Raw genomic sequence first — 23,634 nt, forward strand, 5'->3', positions numbered from 1 at the left:
TTTTAGGGAACACCTGAAGCAGCTATTCAGACACTAATGAAGAGACCTTTGCAGTTGTTGACTACATTGGGAAAATTAGGAATGATACCTGCTTTGTACGTATTTTGGAATGTTCACAATGGTGGTGATGCACTGGTACAGCAGTCAACCATTCAAAGGTTGCAGAGAAATTGAGAAGGAATACCCATCACACATATTATCATATTGACAGAACCAGTACAACTTTCCCCTCACTAGAATAAAAATAGAACAAAGGACTAGGCAGCATGGTGGTTCAGTGGTTAGCACTGCTGCCTCACAGCACCAGGGACTCTGGTTCAATTCCACCTTCGGGAAACTGTATGGAGTTTGCACATTATCCCTGTGTCTGGGTAGGTTTCCTCCATGATCCAAAAATGTGCAAGTTAAGTAGATTGGCCATGCTAAATTGCCCAGAGTGTAATTTAGGTGGATTAGCCATTGGGAATACAGGGAGTGGGTCTGGATGGAATTCTCTTTTGAGGATCAATTTGGGCCTGAATGGCCTGCTTCCACACTGTAGGGATTCTGTGAACTGCGGATATTGGAGTTCTGAAACAAAAAAAAAACTGTGCTTGAGAAACTCAACAAGTCTGGCAGCAACTATGGAGAGAAAACCAAAACCAACATTTCAAGTCCAGTAACCCATCTTCAAAACTGAAAGCAGCTCATTTTTTCTGATGCCCAGGGGTGAGGTAGGGAGGAGGAAAGGAGTGTGTTGAATTGTTAGCGACAGTGCTAAGGGATTTGGGGGGGCATGGGGTAACAAAGACAGAGAGAAAAAAAAGGTAAAGGAAAGGGATTGCTGATGAGAAACCAAGAGAGCAGTAAATGTTGAATCGATGCGAATGAGAACGTGAGTAGCTGAAAACGGTTTGGCTGTGCTTGAAAAACCTTTGCAGAGCAGCTATCTTAGTACTCAGCACATAACACTGAGTTTAAGAATTTTAGAGAGTGAACACCTTCCTTCATGTTTGTTATCCACCCTACACCCCCAGGAGGTTGCTCCCAGCACAACCAACCCATTTTCAACTCTTCACATTCTCATTAGCACACATTCGGCATTTATTTCTCTCCAACTTATCATCAGCAGTCCCTTTGTCTACTTCCTTTTCTCTCTCACTCTGGGCACTGCCTAAATCTATTCAATTCACTCGTTCTCCACCTCCCTCCCAAATCACAGCCCACTCCATCATCAACAAAAATACCATCATTTTCCAGCTATTTTCAATTCTGACAAAGTGCTACTGGACTTGACATGTTAACTCTGGTCTGCTGCCAGACCTGCTGAGTTTCTCCAGCATTTTCTATTTTTGTTTGCTCTCACTTGCCATTGACAGATAATAACAACATGATACATTGACCCTTCACCAGTCACTCAAGGGAACCTTCTCACCACTCACACCCCTCTCCCCACATCCTGTCACTGGTGGGAATTGACCCACCACCAGCCCAATCCTGTTACTGTCAGGTAATGATCTACACACCCACCATAACTGACTATGGCCCTATTCACCTGTAATTTTGATGATATATGCATGTGTATGTCTTCAACCTTTCTGGGTGCTGACATAATTACCAGTAATTAATAGAGTCTTATTTTGGATTAAGCATTTCATTTACTGTGAAATGATTGTACAGAACAACAGTTATGGGCTAAATATAAACTGAAAGAACTGTGGATGCTGTAAATCAGAAACAAAACAAAGACGGAAATTGCTGGAAAAGCTCAGTAGGACTGGCAGCATTTTTGAAGGGAAATCAGAGTTAATGTTTCGGGTCCGATGAATCTTCCTCAGAACAGTTATGGGCTATACATCCTCCAAGGCTTCCCCCTTTCCTGAGGTTTAGTATTCTTGTGCTGGACTTGCAAAGCTGCAAAATGTCAAAGTCGAATCAGACAGCCAAGTTACATCACTGCATTTTTGGCTGGGATCCTGCTGCAAACCTATGTAGCCTACATTCATCCACAATTGGCAAACAGTATGATCTGGATTAGAGTGTTGCTGGAAAAGCACAGCAGGTCAGGCAGCATCCGAGGAGCAGGATTTTCGAATCCTCGGATGCTGCCTGACCTGCTGTGCTTTTCCAGCACCTCTCTAATCTAGACTCTGGTTTCCAGCATCTGCAGTCCTTGTTTTTACCTAAACAGTCTGATCTGGGTGACCACAGGCACAGGCATAGCTATCCTTGAAAATACTAACACCAGGTTAGAGTCCAACAGGTTTATTTGGAAGCACTAGCTTTTGGAATGCTGTTCCTTCATCAGGTGGTCATGGAGGTTAAGATCATGCTCACAGAATTTATAGCCAAACCTTCCAAATAAACCTGTTGGACTAAAATCTGGTGTTGTGTGATTTTTAACTTTATTCATCCCAGTCCAACGCCGGCACCTGCATGTCTTGAAAATGCATGTAGATGAGGTGTGATATTCTCGCATGGAGAGTGTGGATGCTGATTGCTCTTTGAGGGAGGTTGCACTGACAGATCACTCACCAGATTCTTGGTGCCGACTCTGATGTTAGCCAGAAGCTGTACCATTTAGCCTTTGCATCAAAACCTCCAACACTTTAGCATTCCCAGAGACTCAAAGGTTTGTGTGATTAAAATGGCACTTTCAGTAGGTTCTGAAGATCTTGGTAGATTGTCAGTTCTGGGTTGGCTTCAATGTGCATTTATAAGGAGGTGGTAAATGAGATAGGACTGGGAGGAATTGAAATGGTTTTGAGTACTCAAAACTGAGAATCAGTTATTCTATTTGCCCCATTTTTAAATTACAATTACTCTGCTTTATTAGTATTTAGTATCCTAGTTGCATCAGGCAGTTCAAACAATTGTCCACACGATTTCAGTTCAGGATTAACATATTGTAAGATGTTCAGTAGTACAAACGAGAGAATGAAGTCAAACCGTTTAACTTGCTTTCTGACTGGAAAACTGGAACATGGAGTCATAGAGATGTACAGCACGGAAACAAACCCATTGGTCCAACTTATCCATGACAACCAGATATCTGAAATTATCTTCTTGTACTAATTACGCCACAGCAACCTAGTCACCTCCAGTTCCAATCCCTGCACCCCCAGTCACCACTGCCCCAAGACCTCAATTGGAACTTGATCGCCTAACAGGAGCACAAATAATATATCTTCAATTTCAAAATATTCAGTTATATATTGATCTGTTAGACCTTGACGTAAACTTACCTCAACATTACTTGTGTGTGTGTAGGACGAAGGAAAGTGCCGACCACTTGACGTGATGAAACTGGAAGGAGCTGAAGTTGCAGTTGACACAAGCTTGGGAAAACCATTTGCCTTTAAATGTACTCTACAGTCAAGGAACAGAATGTTCTACTTCTGTTCAACTTCAAACCAGGAAATGAAAAGGTACAGAATTAAAAAATCAACACAAAGCAGCATTCTTAGACTGCAAAGGGAAGTTTAATACCTTGATCTATAATTTTAATCACTAAAACACACAGGCCCTGGAATTATGCATTGGCCCAGACCTGTGGTCAATGGTGAAGTGAAAGAGTATGCCATGGACCTTTCTAGAGGCTGCAAAGGAACTTGTTCTCCTATCTGCAGCAACAGAGGTCTAATGTCACACACTTGGTATTGCCACATTCCCCCTGCTTGTCAAGGGTCAGGTGAAATCACACAATTCTAAATCACTGGACCGCTGGCTTTGGGGAACATGGGCTTGATGTTCCTAATAGCCTCAATGTGCTCACAAATATGTGCATAGTAGATATTCTGCTCCATGGCAAGATTCCACTACCAGAGATCATTGGTTCTGATATCCAGGGTACATTCTGGATGAGATTGTCCAACTTTGACTGTGCTCCATTTGTCCTGCAAAGACCCAGCCCCACTGAACAGCAATATGACGCTCGACACTTAACTTGCATGCAAGGACCCAAACCAGGGCCTGAGAAGATTCACTCACTGGAGAGACCAATTAAAGAAATTGCCCCTATCGGTAGAATTGATGAGAAGCTGCTTCTCTAAACAAAGCCTGTTTCTTTTGCATTTTGCTGCTGATATGCTCATGAAGCAGGCTCATGAGCAACACCCTTGGGTAGGAAACAGTTTTTGATTTGAGAACCAGTTAGCAAAGTAAGTGGCAATATTGACAGCGGCCAGGGGAGCTAGAGACAGAGCCACCTATTGCTTAGACCCAGGAGCCTTGAACTGAGAACTTTTTACCTGAAGCCACGCCTAGAAAAGGGCATTCTTTTACTGAGACTGGATGTAGGAGCTAGGACTGAGAGACGATTCCTTTTGCTAGGACGAGACGGTCTTTTGCTGAGTCTAGTGCCTTTTGCTGGGATCAGGACTAGTTTTTTACTATCTGAAGTGAAGTAGGTGGAATGAAGTCCGCCTAGAAAGTGGGTCAAATCAATTTACGGAGATAATGTATTAATACATAATGATTGTGGAATCTCAAGCTAAAGGCTGCATGTGTTTAAGAGTTAATATTTGGGGTACTATTGTGCAAAATATTGTGACAACTGTGAAATTTAAATTCGAGATTTGAGATGCAGTAAAAAGGGTAGCAAATGCCTGTTTAAAATCTTCCATATATCCATATATGCAATGGAAATACATTAACTGTGACCTTGATCTAAGCAAGATATGTTTAGGGTGATGGCTTTTTACGTACAGAAGTGTGTCAGTTATTTTGAAAGAAACATCTTTCATGCTAACCTATTACCTGTTGTCTTGCAGCATCTGAGACATAATGCATTCTTGTTTATGGTTTTAAATTTAACGGGAGGGGTAATGCTTATCGAGGCTACTGCTAAATTCCTTCAGTGCTACTTAGATTAGATTAGATTACTTACAGTGTGGAAACAGGCCCTTCGGCCCAACAAGTCCACACCGCCCCGCCGAAGCACAAACCACCCATACCCCTACATTTACCCCTTACCTACGGGCAATTTAGCATGGCCAATTCACCTGACTTGCACATTTTTGGACTGTGGGAGGAAACCGGAGCACCCGGAGGAAACCCACGCAGACACGGGGAGAACATGCAAACTCCACACAGTCAGTCGCCTGAGGCGGGAATTGAACCCGGGTCTCTGGCGCTGTGAGGCAGCAGTGCTAACCACTGTGCCACCGTGCCACCCACACGGTGGCACGGTGGCACAGTGGTTTACTTCTGTACAACTCCAAATCTCACATACAACAGCCCAAATAAGAAGGTTGTGTTACAACGTACATGCAAAACCTAATAAAGGAGTTAGAAAGAATGAAAAAGGAGCCTCTGAAAACTACAAGTTACTCTTGAGAAAATGTGCTTGACATAGACAGTATTTTGCTGTCCTGGCATTTACTTAATTCTGGGCATTTTCAAGTGTGGTTAATTTCAGTTTAACATGAAAAAAAAATTTACCACACAGTTGGAAAGTGTTTATTTTTTCTGTTATCAAAGCCTATTTGTATGAATAGAAATAGCATCTTATTGCAGCTGAATGCGTTGGTGCTAATTTACTGGATGATTTTTGTTATTTTTAAACACAAAAGTAAAAGCAGGAATCATGCAACAATAGAATATGTCAGTGAAAGATCAAGATACTTTAATTTGCAAATGAGATAGCTGTTTGCAGTGCTTGTTGTGATGTTTAATTCTTTTGAATAATGTTGCTCTGCTAATATTGCATAGGGCCAACCTCAAAGGTGTGGAGCTAGCTGCTTTGCAAGAATAGCTAATTTGTATGCAATCTTCTGACAATGCTGCCTTTGTAAAGTCTATCATATTGAAACCTGAGCTTTTAATGGTCTTTAAAGCAGTAAAGAGTACAAAAGCCAAGAAATGTTGTTAGACCTATCCACCCCTACTGTGACTGTGGTTGCAGTTTCTTGGTACCTGGCAGGTATGAAGTGGCATGTTTAATATTGGGGGAGGAGGTGGGTAAAAAGGGAGCCAGAAACAGGGGAAGCCACAGGCCCCATGCTTTCTCTCCCTGACCCTGCTGATCTCACTAGTTCAAGACACAACCCTCGAGGTCCCTTTTGCTTAATAGCAAAGTTTTTTCCTTGCTTTAAATTGCAGCACCAATCCTCACCACTCCATTTCGTCATCCCCCCAGCATCCTACCACTCCCTGGTACTTCTATGCAGCTTGGAAAATATCAATGTGAAAACTAGCTGCTGAACATTCAGCTCAATTTGTTCACATTGATAGGTCCTGGCAGAATCAATCATGGAGGCAATCACCATTCATGGACATTAAGATCAGGACCAGTGAGATTCTAGCATAACTTAAAGAAAGAACCTATCAATATAACAACATCAGATCATCTCAAATAAAGAATTTCTGACAAGTCATTATTGTCATAATGCTCTAAAACTCGTGGTCAATTTGCTAAAGTTTCTACAAACAGCAATGAAATAAATGACCAAATATCTTGTTTTTAGTGAATTTGAGTGGCCAACATTGGCCAGGATGGTGGAAGAACTGTTCTCCTCTTTAAAATTGCCACTGGGTCTTTTACATCCATCTTGGTTTAGCATCTCCAGCCAATCCAACATTGCAATATGTTCAATATTGCCCTAACTTTTCAATCTAAACAATATGCTCAAGTCTCTGAAGTAAGTCTTGAACCATGATTTTCAGAGTCAAGAGAAAAGGTGATAACATTGAGCTAATGCCTACACCTATAGCATTTGCGTACAATTCTCCCACTTGTTATTATGTTATTGTAATATCCAGCATATTGAAATTATAAAGTACCTGTAAATATTCATGCATTTTTTAAAAAAAAGGCTATTCTTGGATGATCTTTTCTTTATTAACCAAGTGAAAAATGCATTCATCTCTTTGCTATTTATTGCAGGTGGCTAGAAGCAATGGAGCGAGCAGTGCATCCTGTTCATCAGGTACATGCCAACCCAATTACAGCAGCAAATAGAATCCTTTAATAAATTGTGTTCCTTAAGCAGATTGGTTTCTTTTTGTTCGATTTGTATTTGTAATTTCTCCTTGTTTTCTTGATACAATGTATGGAGCCTCCTTCTCTTCTAACTTGAAACTTATCTTCTCAGGTGCTCAAAAACACTTTCAATCCACTCACTGTAACTGAGCACACAAACATATTGAAAGGATTTCAAATGAGTTCAAGACTTGATAATGCTGGCTTGGGTTTACATGAGTGTTTCATAGACAAATTGTTGGTAGTACAGCTTTCACTAGCTTAAGTAAGGCTATCAATAGATTAAAGATTGGCAGGAAACAGAAAAGCTGGTACATTTGGAGTTTTGACGTCTCAGGACCTCAAGGGGTTAGATGGTTTAAAAAGATACATCATTTAAAAATATGAAGTACGTGTTCTTCCTTATAAAGCTAGCTTTTGGGATCCTGTGTAACCCTATTCTCTAAGAAGGACCCTCCTCCCCAAGAAACAGTAATAAGTCCTGGGTTTCCCTGCCCTCTGGAAGGCACTCCAGTTATACACCTAGTACCATGAGCTCCTGTCAAATGGATTTGAAGTGATGGTGCTCATTCTAATGCTGTCACCCCTGCAGTTTTATGTTTTCATTTCTGTTTCTCCCAAACTTCCATGTATGAGCTCCAAGTCCTCCAGGAATGGTGCTCTGAATCAACATTAGAAGATTGTCAGTGCTTTCCAAAACATGCCAGAGGAACTCAGAATATCCAGCAGCATCTGCAGTCAAAGAAAGAGAGTTAATGTTTTGAATCCAATATGACTCTTCTTGGGAATTGAAGTGGGGGCAATTCTCCCCTGGTATTTCTCATTCCAATGCATAGGAAACCCTCCAGTCCCCACTAAGCCCATTGCAGTGTTGTGGTTGCAACCCAGCACTCAGTTGTTTGGAGAGAATTTTACCTTATTTCTGCCTTCTTGGTGTCACAGTGTATTGGCCATCCGTACCGTTATTCAAAATGTTAACCTACATGTTTATTTTTAACCACTTTTCTCACTTTTGTGTTCTAATTCTTGAAAGTTAACTTGCTTAAACTGCTTCAAGCATATGAAATACAAATTCTCCATTATCCAACTCCTTCTCAATTGTTAACATCACATCTCTATCAGTTGATCTCACAATACTGTATCCTAAAGGATGCCTGAACAGTTCTCCATTATAATTTTAGCTGTAAGCAGTATATCAGCAAAAAAGAACACAATACAGTAGCTAACCTAAATGTGTAGACAAATTCAAGCATGGGAGTTTCAGCCAGTAAGCAATGAACTGCACAGAAGAGTTAGTATGCTTACATGTTAATGCTGTTGTGTTAATGTTTTAAGAGCTGAGTACGCTAATAAAACCAAGGACCAGAATGACAGCGTATGACTAACAGCCATGAGGACTCAAGCAGCAGCAGCATGTCATACTGAGAAGGAGCACATAACTTTTTAGTTACACTACAAAATAAGTTTATTGATAAGTAAGTCTATCGGAGATTTTTAAGTAAATTGAAATATATTGAGTAAATTATTTATCAATCTGAATGAACTAAATTTCTGTTTCAGAAACTCAACACAAGAATACAATGTAGTGATCAGCGGTGACTCATTCTAAAAAAAAAGGTAGTGTTGTGAACTTGAGAACCACAACAAAAGGGCTCAGACAAAATTTGAAGCAGTGTAGAAGTTACACCGTGATCTGAGAAATGAAATAAAATTATATAATTGGTGCTGGCAAACAAAGTTTTCATTTCTCATCTTCTATTCTTCATCTGGCCAGATTGGTTGTCTGTGTGGATGGGGAGATGGTTCTGAATTGGGTTACAAACGTTATGTGGCCTCAGGCCAATCTCAGGTGTCATCATTGTGCGCATTAGAATAAAGCATGTAAAACAAAAAAAGTTAGAGTCACAGCACAGGGAAGAAAAACAAAGCAAGTATAACAGTTGCAATGTGGAATTTCCACATAGGCTAACTTTATGGTCTAAAATCAGTAGCAAGGCACCAGACGTCCTCTCAGAACATAGGGTTTTTTTCCCAAGAATGGGGTTATGCTTTTTAGATTTAGCCATTGCAGAGCCGATAAGCAACTGGTAAAAATAAAGATAGCCGTTGGAATGAGGGTTTGTACAGAGGCAACACATGCGATCCAACTGAAGATAAGCAGAGGGATTCTGCAAACTACAGAAAATGCTAGAAGATCAGCTAGATATAGAGAAGTGAAATTTAGAATTCACTGTTTGGAGCTGATATCTTACAGGCAACAGCCACAAGACTTAACTGATCATTTTAATGACTAGGTGCAGAGAAAACAAAGGACTGTGATTTCTCAGAGGCTGAGCTGTCTGAATCTATAGCAAGCTCCATTATCTACTCAAGCTCCATTAAAGCTTTTCAAAAAGACAAAATCATTTCTAAACAATGGCACAAAATATGAAGCTACTGCAGCTAGACAAGAAGATCTGTAAGATTTAACACTACTGCCATCATAATGCAGACAAACAGTTTGATTTGATTTATTGTATCTAAGTACAGTGAAAAGCTTTGTTTATGAGCATTACAGGCAGATCATAGTAAGCAAGGTCATGCAGTTCGGTGGGTGCTTAGACAGAGTGAAGCATATGGATTACACTGCACAGGAGGTGCACAAAGCAAGATCAGCATTAGCAAGATCAACATTATTTGAAGTTAGAGAGAATGTGAAGTGCATCCTGTTGTATCCACTGAAACCATGACCTGCATTCCAAATGGACATGACTCAGACATTGTGACTAATTCATTGAACATGCCATAGTTATTGCCATTACAGAAATTGGAAAATCACACCCTAAGATTCTGTACAATGCATTGGTGGTTTGATCATCCATTTTGGATGTCACATGGCATAATCTTCAGGAAACTTTACATTTGATTGTTTTTGACTTGTATTTACTCAACATCTCATCTTCCATCAGCCAAGACACACAGTTCTGCAGACTACAATCTGTGACACTGCCAACCCCTCACACACAGGCTCTTGGGACAGGACGCCTGTAGTAGTTTTGGTGTGGGTGTGGAGGGATATTTCAGGGAATCCTGGCATGGATACCTTCTTGGATCATCTCGCCTGAAATCTGGATTACTGAACTGTATGGAAAAGGGTATTATCAGGTTTAAGGGTAATCTTGCAGTAGTATAAATATAACGCACATTTTGTAAATGCAAATTCACTGTAATGCAATTGACAAATTGGAGACACTGTTTCTAAAGCGCAAACTTTTAGAATTTGTGTTGGCTGTGATGCAATTACATTGTCAACGTTTGTAGTTGTTTCTAAAGCATGATTGTTCTATAATGCGGAGTTGCACAAGAACACAACCATCACATCATCGAAGAGCTGCCTGTATTGCCATGTTCCTGTAAGACTGGAGATAAGGAGCTATCCTCTCAATATCCTCGCACGCAGAAACAAATGGTGCGCAAGCTGCATGGGACCTTGGCCAGTTGAGAGGTGACCATTTATGAGGAGATCACCTGGAGCTTCATGGGGAAGCACATTAATGATGAAGTTTCCCTTTACTAAGATTGCATACTTCTCTTACAGCTCTCACTGATCTACTGTAAGTTGAGAAAGCAATGCAGAGGCCAATCCAGCAATTCTTCTTTCAATCCTATTACTGCAAAGGAGCCATTATGGAAACAGGAGCAGCCACCACAGACTGCTACACAGTGTCCAGTGGGAGAAGTAGCAGTTCAAGACCCACCATAGTGGAGGAGAGGTCTTATATGGAACAGGATCTACATGCTAATCATTTGCTGGACCTAAAAGTTGGTGCAGATGTCACAAAGGATGTCCCAAGTCATAGCATTAGACTTATGCCATCTACTGGACAATGTCCTGCCATAAAAAAAAACTGACAGCAATCCCATCCCAGTAACCATATTGCTGACCTTAAGTGTTGTTAGATTCTGTGGATTGTTTTAGGGAGCTGCTGTAGGTCTCTGTGGCATCTCACAATGCGATAGTTGTGTCCAGAATATTACTGGTGCTGTTAACACAGGAGCTCACCAATATACCTCTGTCCAGCTTGACCTAGACAGTCAGGCAGTGAAGGATTCTTAGCCATCATTGGTTTCCTGCAGGTTCAGGGTGCAATCAAGTGCACCCACATCGCTATCAGAACATTCTACCATGAACATTACATTCAGTTAATATTCAAATCATTTGTGACTAGAACAAACAAAATATATGTTGGTTAGATATCCAAAGAGTTGCTGTGACCCGAACATCACTGATCATTCATGGGGACCAGCATCTTTCATAAACTCTCTGCCCAGAAGGATGGTTGCTGTTGAAAAGGGATGCATTCCTATACCTAGCTGTTGAAACCTCTAAGAAACCCTCAGACTGCCATTGAGTGGAGAGAGGATGCTGATCGCACTTCGACCAGGCCCATTCCCTAGCAGGCCTTAGCCCTGCTGAAGCCGAGGTATTGATGCCTGGACTGGTCAGGCAATGTCATGCACTATAACATGACAGAGTGCCCCACACTACACACTCTCTCAGTGACCAAACTGGGCTGAGGAGAAGATGCAGTGGTGAGAGGAAACCTCTGAATTTGAGGATGTGGGTGAGGATTCTGAGATGGGCCAGGAGGACTATCAAAGAGGTTACAGCAGTTGGGTACAATGATTTGAAGAGCCAGAGAGGACCTTATAACCAGCCTTTCCAAAGTGACTGAGTGGGTTGTGACTTTTTTGGTTCCTGCTACTGTTCACTTGTGCAGTCGCCTGTCAGTCCTCTGCTTGCTGGATCTCACATTGGTCTTTGATGAACTTGTTTTTCAATTTGATTTATCTGTGAAATAAGATATTGACTTTTCCCTTCAACTCTGGCTCTGATATCCTTACCCTCATTACCCTTGCAGGCTTCAGAATGAAATGAGGTTTCACTGTAGCCCTGCAATGTTTGACAACTCTAACTGATGACACTTCCACTACTATGGGCTTGAGGTGCTGATCTGTCCCCTCTATTTGGGTTCACAGCAATGATAACTTGGCATGTAGGTTATCCATTTCCCATGTATGTTATTGTGTGGCTTTGAAAACCCCAGACATAGGTTAGACCTTTCCTTCCTGGGGTCAGTAAACATGACAGATTTTGCCATTGCGCCCATAAAGGCTATGTATGGGCCGTACCAATTGAACATCCCATCTGATGAGATGGCTCATGGTTCAGTTGCCTGGAAGGAGATGTCCCTTTTTGTTAGTGACCCCCATCCAGCACCACATGGAGAGCAGCCTATGTGACGTTGGCAGGAAACTAGGACTTCTTAGGATGCTTCGCTGATGTTCTTGGAGTGGTTACTAAGGAGAAGCCCCTGACTAGTGCTGAGTAATGTAGCATCCACCTGTCCTTGAAATATGGAACCAGAACCTTCAACTCGAGAAGGTCAAACTAGTGGGAAGTAATTTAGGTTCACCCACTGCATGATTGGCAGATTAACTGCACAACATCTTGCTTGCACAGATCGCCTGAGATAATTCACCCTGGGCATTGGCTGATATGACACCAATGTACTTGATGCTGCACTTGAACTTCAAAATAAACATTTTACAATTCTTGTTTCTGTGAGTATTTTTGCAGCCACAATTTTCACTCTTTGTTTTATTCACTCATGGGATTTGCTGGCTGACCAGTATTTATTGCTGATCTTTAGTTGTCATTGAGAAGGTGGTGCCTTCTGGATCACCACATTCCATGTGCTGTAGATAGAACCAAAATACTGTTAGTTAGGGAGGTAATTCCAGAATTTTCACCCAGTGACTGAAAGAATGGTGATATATTTCCAAGTCAGGATTGTGAGTGGCTTGGAGGGGAACATGCACGTGATCCCATGGATCTACTGCTACTGCCCTTCTAGATGAAAGTGCTGGAAAGTGCTGTCTAAGGATCTTTTGAAAATTACTGCAATACAACTTGTAGATAGTACATTGTGTCACTACTAAGCATCAGTGGTGGAGCAACTGGATGTTTGTGGATGTGTTGTCAATCAAGCAGCTTCCTTGCCCTGGATGGTGTCAAGCTTCTCCAGAGTTGTTGGAGCTGCACCCATTTAAGTAGGGAATATTCCCTTACTCTCCTGAATTATGCCAACTAGATAGTGGACAGGCTTTGGCGAGTCAAGAGGTGAATTATTTGCTGCAGGATTCTTAACCTCTGACCTTTTGTAGCCATGGTATTTATATGGTGAATCTAGTTGAGTTTCTGGTCAATGGTAACCCCCATTATGTTGATAGAGTTGGATTCAGTGATGGTAACACTATTGGTTGTCAAGGAACAGTGGTTAGATTGTCTTTTATTGAATATGGTCATTGTCTGTCTAAGTCTGGATATTGTCAGGTCATTCTACATTTGAACATGGACTGCTTTAGTGTCTGAGGAGTCATGACCCACTTGTAATTTTATTTTGGTGGGAGGGGGTGTGCAGAATGTTGTATTACTGCATTCGAGCTGACTATGCTGATGAGCCCAGAACCAGAATAACACCATATGACCAGCAGCAACAAGGACTCCAAGCAGCAGCGTGCTACACTAAGAACGTGTATATAAATCACCCTGTCATGGCAATGTATCAGTTGTCTCTTAAGTAAGCTCATTTGAGCATTTCAATAAAATTGAACCTACGCTACTTACCAATCCAATATGAAAGTGATAATGTTCCATTAAGGAATACAAGAATCTGACAGATGCATACAGGGATAATAAAGAGTTCATAGCATTTGCCTGGTATAGACAGCTGCCCAGAAGGAGAATGGATTCAGATTGCCAAACTGTAGTCGGATAAATTCCTGGAAGTTTCATCATCAAAATATCCTATTCCGTGACTTGCATCATCCTTCATATTGGAAGCTAGCAGAAGCTGTTACTCAATTGATGCAGTAATGAATCATTCCAAACAGAAGTTTCCCCACTTTCATTATTTTATTATTGATAAATATAAGTGTCAAAAATCAATGATAAAGCAAATACATCTTTTATTGCTATTATGATTTTTTTTCTCCCAAGTTGCACAGATCTATGTTTTGGGAGATTAATTTACAATTTATGAAGACTCTAGGATAGTACTGGAAATCTGCAATATTTGTTGTGTTGGTGAAAGTGATGGACACAGTAACATTAATATATTTAATATATCTAGAGACACAAATGTGTTAACAAAAAGATCCTTTCATTTACAGAATCATGTCTGGGTGGATGTGACTCACCATAATGCCAACCTTCCACCATTGGCCATCAAGAGCCCAGATTGTCTTGGTCTTCTTTACCAGATAGATCGGAACAAGGATGTATGGACTCAGCATTACTGTGTGCTGAAAGATGCCTGCATTTATTTCTATGCAGGGATTCGTTCCACACATGCACAGGGTGAGCAATGCTTGGAATGTAAGTGGTATGTGAAAACGTTTTGGCATTGAACTAGGAAGTCTTACAGTGTAGAAGGACTCCATTCGACCCACCAGCTATCCAATAAGCAATATAATAACTGTGCCATTCTCCTGCTTTTTTCCAGCATTTTTGCACATTATTTGAGTATAAACAATCACTTAATGCCCTCAAATGCCTCATTTAAACTTGCCTCCACCATATTTCCAGGTAGTGCATCCAGACCTGAATGACTCAATTTGTCAAAAGGTTTCTCTCACATCACATTTGTGACATTTTCAAATTATTTTAAACGTGTACACTCTCGTTCTCAACCTTTTATGAATAAAAACAGGTTCTCCTTTCTGCTCTATTTAGACTCCTCTTGATTTACAAAATTCTTATCAGACTTCCTCTAAGCCTTCTTCTCTCCAAGGAGAACAGTCCCAACTTGCCCAAGCAATTGTCAGAAAGGAAATGCCTCATTCCTGAATGTTTTGTTTTGTAAATCTTAGTATTTAGGAGTCAACCATATTTTGGAGGGTCAGGAGTCACACATAGGCCAGTCCAGGGAGGGACAAGACTTCCCTTTGTGAAAGGACAAGTAGACCGATGGATTGTTACGACATTCAATATTGGTTTGATGGTCATGATTAGACAATTAATTTTAGGGGTTTTTTTGAATTGTATTTAAATTAAATCAGGTGCACATGATTTGAATCCTTGTACCCAAAATATTATCTAGGTTTCTGGATCACTAGTCTACTGAGATCTAAAGAATTTCATGTATAACTTTAACATATCCTCCTAGCTTTTATTCTCGATGTGCCTATTAATAAAATCAAGTCTACTGTATGCTTTATTAACTGCTCTCTGCCTGTTCTGCCACTTACATTTAAATGTGCAAATATACATCTGCTGCTGCACCCGATTGAATTTTTTACTTCTCTTTTTATATCGTCTGTCCACGGTCTTTTTAAGAAAATGCATCACGTTACATTTCTCTGCATTGAACTTCATTTGCCATCTATTTATCTGCTTCAATTGTCTGTATCCTTCTGGAGTTAATATTATCCTTCCCCCCCACCATGTTACAGTGTTACTAAGTTTGATTTCATCCACAAACTTTGAATTTGTGCCCTGCACATCAAGGTCTAGCAAGATCATTCATCTATTTTATAAAATACAAACAAACAATTACATATCTTCCTCTGGCCTGAAAAATATCCATTGACCAATACACTCTGCTTCCTATCACTCTGCCAATTTTATATCTACATTGCTATTGTCCCCTTTATTTCAGAGCTGTAACGTTTCTCACAAGTCTCTCATGTGGCAAGGTATCTAATGAGGAGAAAGTGAGGTCTGCAGATGCTGGAGATCAGAGATGGAAATGTGTTGCTGGAAAAGCGCAGCAGGTCAGGCAGCATCTAGGGAACAGGAGAATCGACGTTTCGGGCATTAGCCCTTTTCCTGAAGAAGGGCTAATGCCCGAAACGTCGATTCTCCTGTTCCCTAGATGCTGCCTGACCTGCTGCGCTTTTCCAGCAACACATTTCCATCTCGCAAGGTATCTAATGTCCTTTGAAAGTTCACAAGCACCAAATCGACAGCATCACCCTCATCGACCATCAGTACCTCTTCAAAAAACTCGAACAAGTTAGTCAAACATGATTTCCCCTTTAAAATTCCATGCTGGCTTTTTCTAATTTAACCACCCTTTATCACATGACTACTAAATCTATCCTACATAATTGTTTCTGGGAGTTTCCCAAGCACTGAAGTTAAACTGAGTTATTTGTAATTACTGAGTTACAACCTTTTTTAGAATGGTATAAACCGCACCCCACTGCCCCCGCCCCCAACCACACAACCCCAAGTCAGTGGAAGACCAAAATTACAGCCAGTCGCCCTGTAATTTCCACTTTCATTTCCATCAATATACTTGGATGCATCTTCTCTGGTTCTAGCATCTTGTCAACATTAAGTATCGATAGCCAATCCTTCCTCCTTATCAATTTTGAACTCTTCCAATGTCAGAGTGAAAACGTGTTCGAGTTTTTTGAAGAGGTACTGACGGTCGATGAGGGTGATGCTGTCGATTTGGTGCTTGTGGACTTTCAAAGGACATTAGATACCCTTGCCACATGAGAGACTTGTGAGAAAAGTTACAGCTCTGAAATAAAGGGGACAATAGCAATGTAGATACAAAATTGGCAGAGTGTATTGGTCAATGGATATTTTTCAGGCTTGGGTAACATCAACCTCATTGGTAAAACATATGAAAGCATCCATTTAACACCTCAACCATATCTCTTGCCTCATGTGTAAATCCCCCTTTTGGTCCCTGATGAACTCCACTCCTCCGTTTACCAGCTTTTTACTATCCATGTGCCTACAGAAGAGATTGTCATTCCCCTTTATGTTCGCTGCCAATCTTTTTTCATAATTCCTCTTTGTTTCGGTTTGCTTTTATCACCTCTCTTTTGAACATTGTGTATTCAGCTTTTTCATCAACTCAATTGTATTTTCTACCAAAACCTGCCACTGGTACACTTTTCTTCTTTAACTTAATTTCATTCCTCTTTTATATACAAGGTATTGGGAGTTTTGGATATGTTTGCCCTCCCTTAAGAGGAACATAACGTCACTACGCCTGAACCATCTCCACTTTGAGAGTATCCCATTGCTCAGCTTCAGTTTCTCCTACCAACTTTTTTTGGTTCAGTTTATTTGGTCCATCTCCATTCTTGCCCCATTGAAATTGGCTCCCCCAGTTAATTATTCATAGTCTTGATTGCCTATTGCCCTTTTCTATCATTTTAAACTTTACAATAATCACCATCGCCTAAATATTCCCCATCTGACACTTGATCTACTTGGCTCACCCATTTCCAAGAACCAGGACCAATATTGCATCCTTTCTTGTTCGACTGGTCACACACTGCTCTAGAAAACATCCTTCAATGCAATCTAATAACATTTGCTTCTCTCCACCCTTTATGTTATTACTATCCCAGTCTGTATTTAGGTAAAGTTCTCCACTATAAAAGCTCTATGATGTTGGCATCTCTTTGTGATTTCCTTGCAGATTTGTTCCTCTACATTCTTCCAACTAGCTGGTAGACTACAGACTGCACCAAACTATATAATTGCACATTTTTTGTTCTTTAGCTGTAGGCAAAGTGATTCTGCTTTAGAATGTTACGAGACATCCTCTTTCACTAGCACTACAAAGCACTCCTTAACCAATACTGCCAGTCCTCTATCTTTCCTTTCATTTCATTTCCAAATTCTCAATAATATTTAACATTCAGTCCTGCTCTTCCTTGAGCCAGATCCCTGTAATCACCACAATATCATTTTTCCACATGGAAATCTATGTCTGTAACTCCATAATCTTACTTATATTAACAGGTATGCACACGGAGTCTCGTTTAGACTTCATTACTTTCTTCCTTACTCTGATTTCACCAATCAACCTTCTGTTCTCTATAATAGAACTATCCCTGTCATCAAGTATTTTGTTCACCCTGGTATTCATCTTTCATATTCTCTCTTGTTGCACTGCTGAGTTTATTTAAAGCCCTCCCAATAGCACGAGCAAAATATCCTGCAAGGAACTTAGTCCCAGCTCTGTTCAGCTGCAACCCACCTGGCTTGTATAGGTCCCACCTTCTCCAGAGCTGCAAGAATGTAAAATCCACCCTCCAGCATTCCCTTTCCAACCAAGCATTCCTCTATCTCAGCCTCCTATTTCTATACATACTTTCACATGGCACTGGGATTAATCTGGGAATTACATTTATTGTCCTGCTTTCTAGTTTTCTATCTCATCCCCTAAATTCTGCTTGCTGGACCACATCACCTCTTTCTACCAAAGTCATTGGTCCCAGTATGGACTACAGCTTCTGGGAATTCATCCTCCCTCAGAAGAATGTCCTGCAGCTGCTTGGAGAAATTCTTCTCGCTGGCACCAGAGAAGAAACAGACCAACCTGAAGTTATATCTATGGCCACAACAATGTCCGACTGTTCCCATAATGTTGCGTTTCCTTTCTCTTTGCTACCCCCTGTACAGCCAACTCACTTCTGGTGCCACAAAAGTAGCACTGATGGCACTCCCTTGACCAGTTTCCAAAATGGAAAATCGATTTATGAGCAAGGTCTACTTCACTACCTACTGATCTCCCTTGGACTCTCTAGTGGCCTTTTTATCTCTAGGCCCTTAAACTGCAGGGTGACCATCTCTCAAAACATACTTTCCATACAATTTACAACCTCATTGACGTGCCAAAGTGAGTCCAGCTGTTGCTTGAGCTCTGAAACCTGAAGCTCAAGTTTCTACCATTGATGGCACTTCCTGCACAAGATTGTCTACATGACCCAGTAGGGTCCATGAATTCCCACATATTCCCATTAACTCTAACCCAATCGTAGGCCATACAATCTACTGACCTGAGCTGACCTGACCAATGGAAAATTATTTTCCTTATATTAACTTTACTCTACTTCAGATTATTTCCACTATTTTATTTGATTGGTCCTGACTTTACCTAATTCCTAATGTTTCTCAATTAAATCTAAGTATGACTCCTCCTTAAAAAAAGAACATTTCTAATTTAGGGCAACTTAAAGACTGCCTGGAACCTACTACCTGAAAGGGTAATAGAGACAAAAATCCACAAGACATTTAATAACAATTTAGATGAGCACTTGAAACATCATAGCACATGAGGCTAGCCAAGTGCTTGAAAATGGGATGAAGATTGACAGATAATTTCTGTGCTGTCACTATATTTGCATTTCCCCTTTGAACTCAGCACAGGTCAGTTCTGAGAAGCTGATAGTGTCCCTCTCTGACTCAGGTTAAGTGTAGGCCTCAAGTCTCATTGTAGATTTATAGTCTCCTGAGCTGCTTCCATGCAAGACCACAGCCCCTCTGACTCTCAGGCATGTGTCATTAATTTTAACCAATTTTCTATTTCCTTATATCCTCTAAACATTGTACTTCTTACCGGTGTTTACTTAAGGAATTATTGTTACACTGTAGAAATGAGACTAACTTTTATTTGAGTAAAGCTGTGTGATGTTGGATTATTCAATTCCGTTAAAGTTATTCTCACTAACTCAAAAAACACACTGGGAGAAAAGATACGTCTCTGTACTAACTTCCAAGACTTTTGGCTAATCTCGGTATTTTATGATTGCAAAGAGTTCCAAATCCACATTTTCCTCTTTTTATTTCCAATCCTTGTGTGTTCAGTTGACCTTGTGTACTCAGCTGGGTGCTACAAATACTGAACAACCGTTAATTAAATCTCAATTATGGAGACTTGAAACCTTAGTAACCTGCAGCTGTTTTGACTTTTGGCTTTGTTTCGTCTTCTAACACCCAATACGAAGAAAATTTAAATATATAGCAATGTCAGGATCTTAAATACCTAGATTTGCCTTAAAATCTATTAACTTAAGTTCATTGCACTCATGAATTAAGAGATATCTTTATGGAGTAACTTGGTAACAACACTACATCAGTGACCCATTCCTAGCCAAATACCAGGTATCTATCAAGCTCTAGTAGAGAAGCAGAAGATGACTGAAAAATATTAAATAAAAACATATTATAAATAGAAAACAAAGAAAGAGCAATACAAAGAGCTACTGCTACTTTGCAATTCACAGTAAATTGTTGTGCATCTGTTTTTGAGCCATTTATGCATGCTCAGTTTTGTCCCTGCAATTAATGTTGAAGCTTAAAGGTTAGAAAAAAGAAAAAAAAAGTAAAACAGCCAAAACTAACCAGTAGTTCACTCAGCAAAAATCTCTAAAACATGAAACGAAAGTTAGGTACTTGGGAAAAAAAATTCTGATTAAAATAAGTTTTAAAATTCCATTTTTATATGATTGCAGCTGAGCCACAAATACCAGTTTCAAAGCTGGTTCAATTAACTGTGGCTCCATGTAAAAGCTTTATCCTTTTACTTTATGATGTTTGGGTAAAGTAACGATATAGCTTTAACTTTACCAGCCAAGAAGGTTATCTCAGAGTGCAACGGGACCTTGATCAGATGGGCTGAGGAGTGGCAGATAGAGTTTAATTTAGACAAATGCAAGGTGCTGCATTTTGTTAAGACAAATCAGGGCAGGAAATATACACTTAATAGTAAGCTCCTGGAGAGTGTTGCTGAACAGAGACCTTGGAGTGCAGGTTTATAGTTCTTTGTGAGTGCAGTCACAGGTAGACAGGGTGGTGAAGAAGGCATTTGGTATGCTTGCCTTTTATTGGTCAGTGCATTGAGTATAGGAGTTCGCAGGTCATGTTGCGGCTGTAGAGGACATTGGTTAGGCCACATTTGGAATACTGTATTCAATTCTGATCTCCCTGTTATAGAACAAATGTTGTGAAACTTGAAAGGGTTACAGAAAATATTTACAAGAACGTTGCCAGGGTTGGAGGGTTTGAGCTATAAGGAGAGGCTGAATAGGCTGGGGCTATTTTCTCTGGAGCATCGTAGGCTAAGGGCTGACCTTATAGAAGTTTTTTAAATCATGAGGGGCATGGGTAGGATGAATAGCCAAGATCTTTTCCCCAGGGTACAGAAGTCCAAGATTAGAGGGCATAGATTTAAGGTGAAAGGGGAAAGATTTAGAAAGGATCTAAGGGGCAACATTTTCAGTGCAGAAGGTGGTACATGTATGGAACGAGCTACCAAAGAAGGTGGCAGATGCTGGTATGATTACAACAGTTAAAAGGCATCTGGATGGTTTTATGAATAGGAAGAGTTTAGAGGGATAATGGCCAAGTGCAGGCAAATGACACCAGATTAGGTTAGGATATCTGGCTGGCATGGCCGAGTTGGATCGAAGGGTCTGTCTCCATGCTGTACATCTCTTTCTCTCACTGACTAGGAGCATCACATATTAACTGTGAAGAACAATTATCAACTGGCTGCAGAAACACTGAAAACCCCAGTTTACATGTTGGCATGAATTAAAATATCAGCACAGTTAAATTTCTGACTTCATGGAAAAAAACTTTTAAAAAGATCTCTCATGTGATATGAATGTCTCTGGCAAAGTAAGGATTTGTTATTATTCCTAATTGCACTTGGTGTTGGTGAACTTCTCTGTCATGATTTGGGACAATAGCATTGCTTGTTAGGCCATTTCAGAGGGCAGTTAAACATTATTACGGTTCTGAAGTTACACTTAAACTAAGTAGCAGCATGCACGGCAGATTTCCTTCCCTAAAGAATGTCAATAAGTCAGTTTTTTTTAAACAAGAAATTAGTGTTCACATCATTTCGCCTTGTCTGAGTCTAGCTGTCAATCCCAGATGTTCATTAATAAATATAATTTAAATTCTACTAGCTGCCATGGTGGGATTTGAATGGTGTTCTCAGAGCATATGGACCTCTGGATGACTAGTCCAGTGACATTACTACCAGTCCAGTCTGCCAGTGTAATATAAAGGAAGCATTTTGTTTTGAAGCATGCTATAACCCACTTAGAAATCAATCTATTCATGGAAACTGTCTTTACACTGAGCATACATTAAACATGATGGGAACAGTCCTCACTTGTAACCAAAACAATGGGATTGCTTATCTTTCCTCAGTATATCACAAACAATGATACCACTTTGGTTGGCTTGTTTATTTGTACAGAACTTCTACAGAAATTTGGCTGACAACCAAATGGGTCTGTAGCTCTTAATGAGATGGACTTATTGGAAAGTATACAAGTTACCAAACTGACATCACCTCAGTTAGGATTCACTGCAGGTAAAATTTTAAAATTGTGGTAGTCCCCTCCAATGAATAAACTGGTGTCATTTTTGTTTTTAATAGAGTTGAACTCTGTCCAATACACAAATTTGGAGACCAGCATATTTATAACCTATCCTGGTGTGATCTTAAAACGCTTGAGAAACCACAACCAGAGCTGAACACTCAATCATACAGAGAGATGATGGTGTAGTAGTAATGTCACTGGCCTGGTAACCCAGAGGCCCAGGCTAATGCCCAAGGGATATGGGCTCAAATGGCAACTGGTGAACTTCAAATTCAATCAAAAGTCTGGAAAATATAATTAGTTTCAGGTGAATTACAACTAATATCAATTTATCACAAAAACCCATCAATTCACCCATGTCATTGTTTAATCTAGCCTATATGTGACTCCAGACATAGCAGAGTCACAAAGATGTACAGCATAAAAACAGACCCTTCGGTCCAACTTGTCCATGCCGACCTGATGTCCCAACCGAATCTACTCCCACCTGCCTACTTGAACAAATCCGTTCCCAAACATTGGATCCTGCTAACCTATTCTCAGGGCAGCGTGGTGGCTCAGTGGTCAGCACTGCTGCCATCTAAAATATGGTTGACTCTTATTTACCCCTCTGAAATTAGTGCTGCCTACATCCCCTGAAGAAATAAAGAAAAATAAAACTTGGGCATCTTTTCTTTCTTCACTCTCTTTGGGTGACAGTGATAGTGAACAAAAGGATACTCTGCCTCAAGGAAATGCCACCAGAAGCTCCCTGCCAATTCTTTTTCAGACAATATCTTTGTTTGGGAAACTTATGGAAAAAGGAGAAAGTGAGGACTGCAGATGCTGGAGATCAGAGCTGAAAAATGTGTTGCTGGAAAAGCGCAGCAGGTCAGGCAGCACCCAAGGAGCAGGAGAATCAATGTTTCGGGCATTAGCCTGAAGAAGGGCTTATGCCCGAAACATCGATTCTCCTGCTCCTTGGAAGCTGCCTAACCTGCTGCGCTTTTCCAGCAACACATTTTTCAACTTATGGATATACTGAGGAAGATGAGACTAGAGATCTAGAGACTAGAGACACTTACAAAAAGTGTCCATTCTTTATTTCATTTTTAATTCATTAGGCATTAGGTGAATGCCAGACCCAAAAAGATCAATCTACCTTTGCATCTCATGCAACTGACATCAGTCTGGGCTAGGACATGCAGATGACAGAATCCACATCATCTTCAGGCTTCAAAGGTTACTGTGACCTATGTATTGTAATATTGTTTGGAACAGTTAAGCAATAGATATAATGCTCTGTCACTTTAATGGAATTGATTGTATTACCTTATTTTCTGATCTTTACCAACAGGGGGGATTTATCTACAGGGTTACACAGTGAGTGAGCAATGTTTTGGGTCAAAGCGCACTGTGATCGAAGCCAAACCACCTTCTGAAGAGTTTAAAACCTTCTATCTGTGTGCAGATAATGCAGCTGACAATAAGCGGTAAGT

At 40.4% G+C, this 23,634-nt stretch overlaps 1 protein-coding gene across 1 annotated transcript in view; it reads left to right on the top strand.

The window, feature by feature from the left end:
- The window catches only part of pdzph1 (PDZ and pleckstrin homology domains 1), a 75,708-nt gene that overhangs the window by 45,749 nt on the left and 6,325 nt on the right, over positions 1-23,634 (top strand). The window contains exons 9-12 of the mRNA XM_043710190.2: positions 3,250-3,407; positions 6,866-6,908; positions 14,177-14,363; positions 23,493-23,628. Of these exons, the coding sequence (XP_043566125.2) occupies positions 3,250-3,407; positions 6,866-6,908; positions 14,177-14,363; positions 23,493-23,628 (524 nt within the window). The remainder of the gene's footprint in view (positions 1-3,249; positions 3,408-6,865; positions 6,909-14,176; positions 14,364-23,492; positions 23,629-23,634) is intronic.

This window comes from Chiloscyllium plagiosum, unplaced genomic scaffold (assembly GCF_037043375.1).
Source record: "Chiloscyllium plagiosum isolate Xiang-an unplaced genomic scaffold, Cpla_swu_hap1 HiC_scaffold_2, whole genome shotgun sequence".
Lineage (NCBI taxonomy): Eukaryota > Metazoa > Chordata > Chondrichthyes > Orectolobiformes > Hemiscylliidae > Chiloscyllium > Chiloscyllium plagiosum.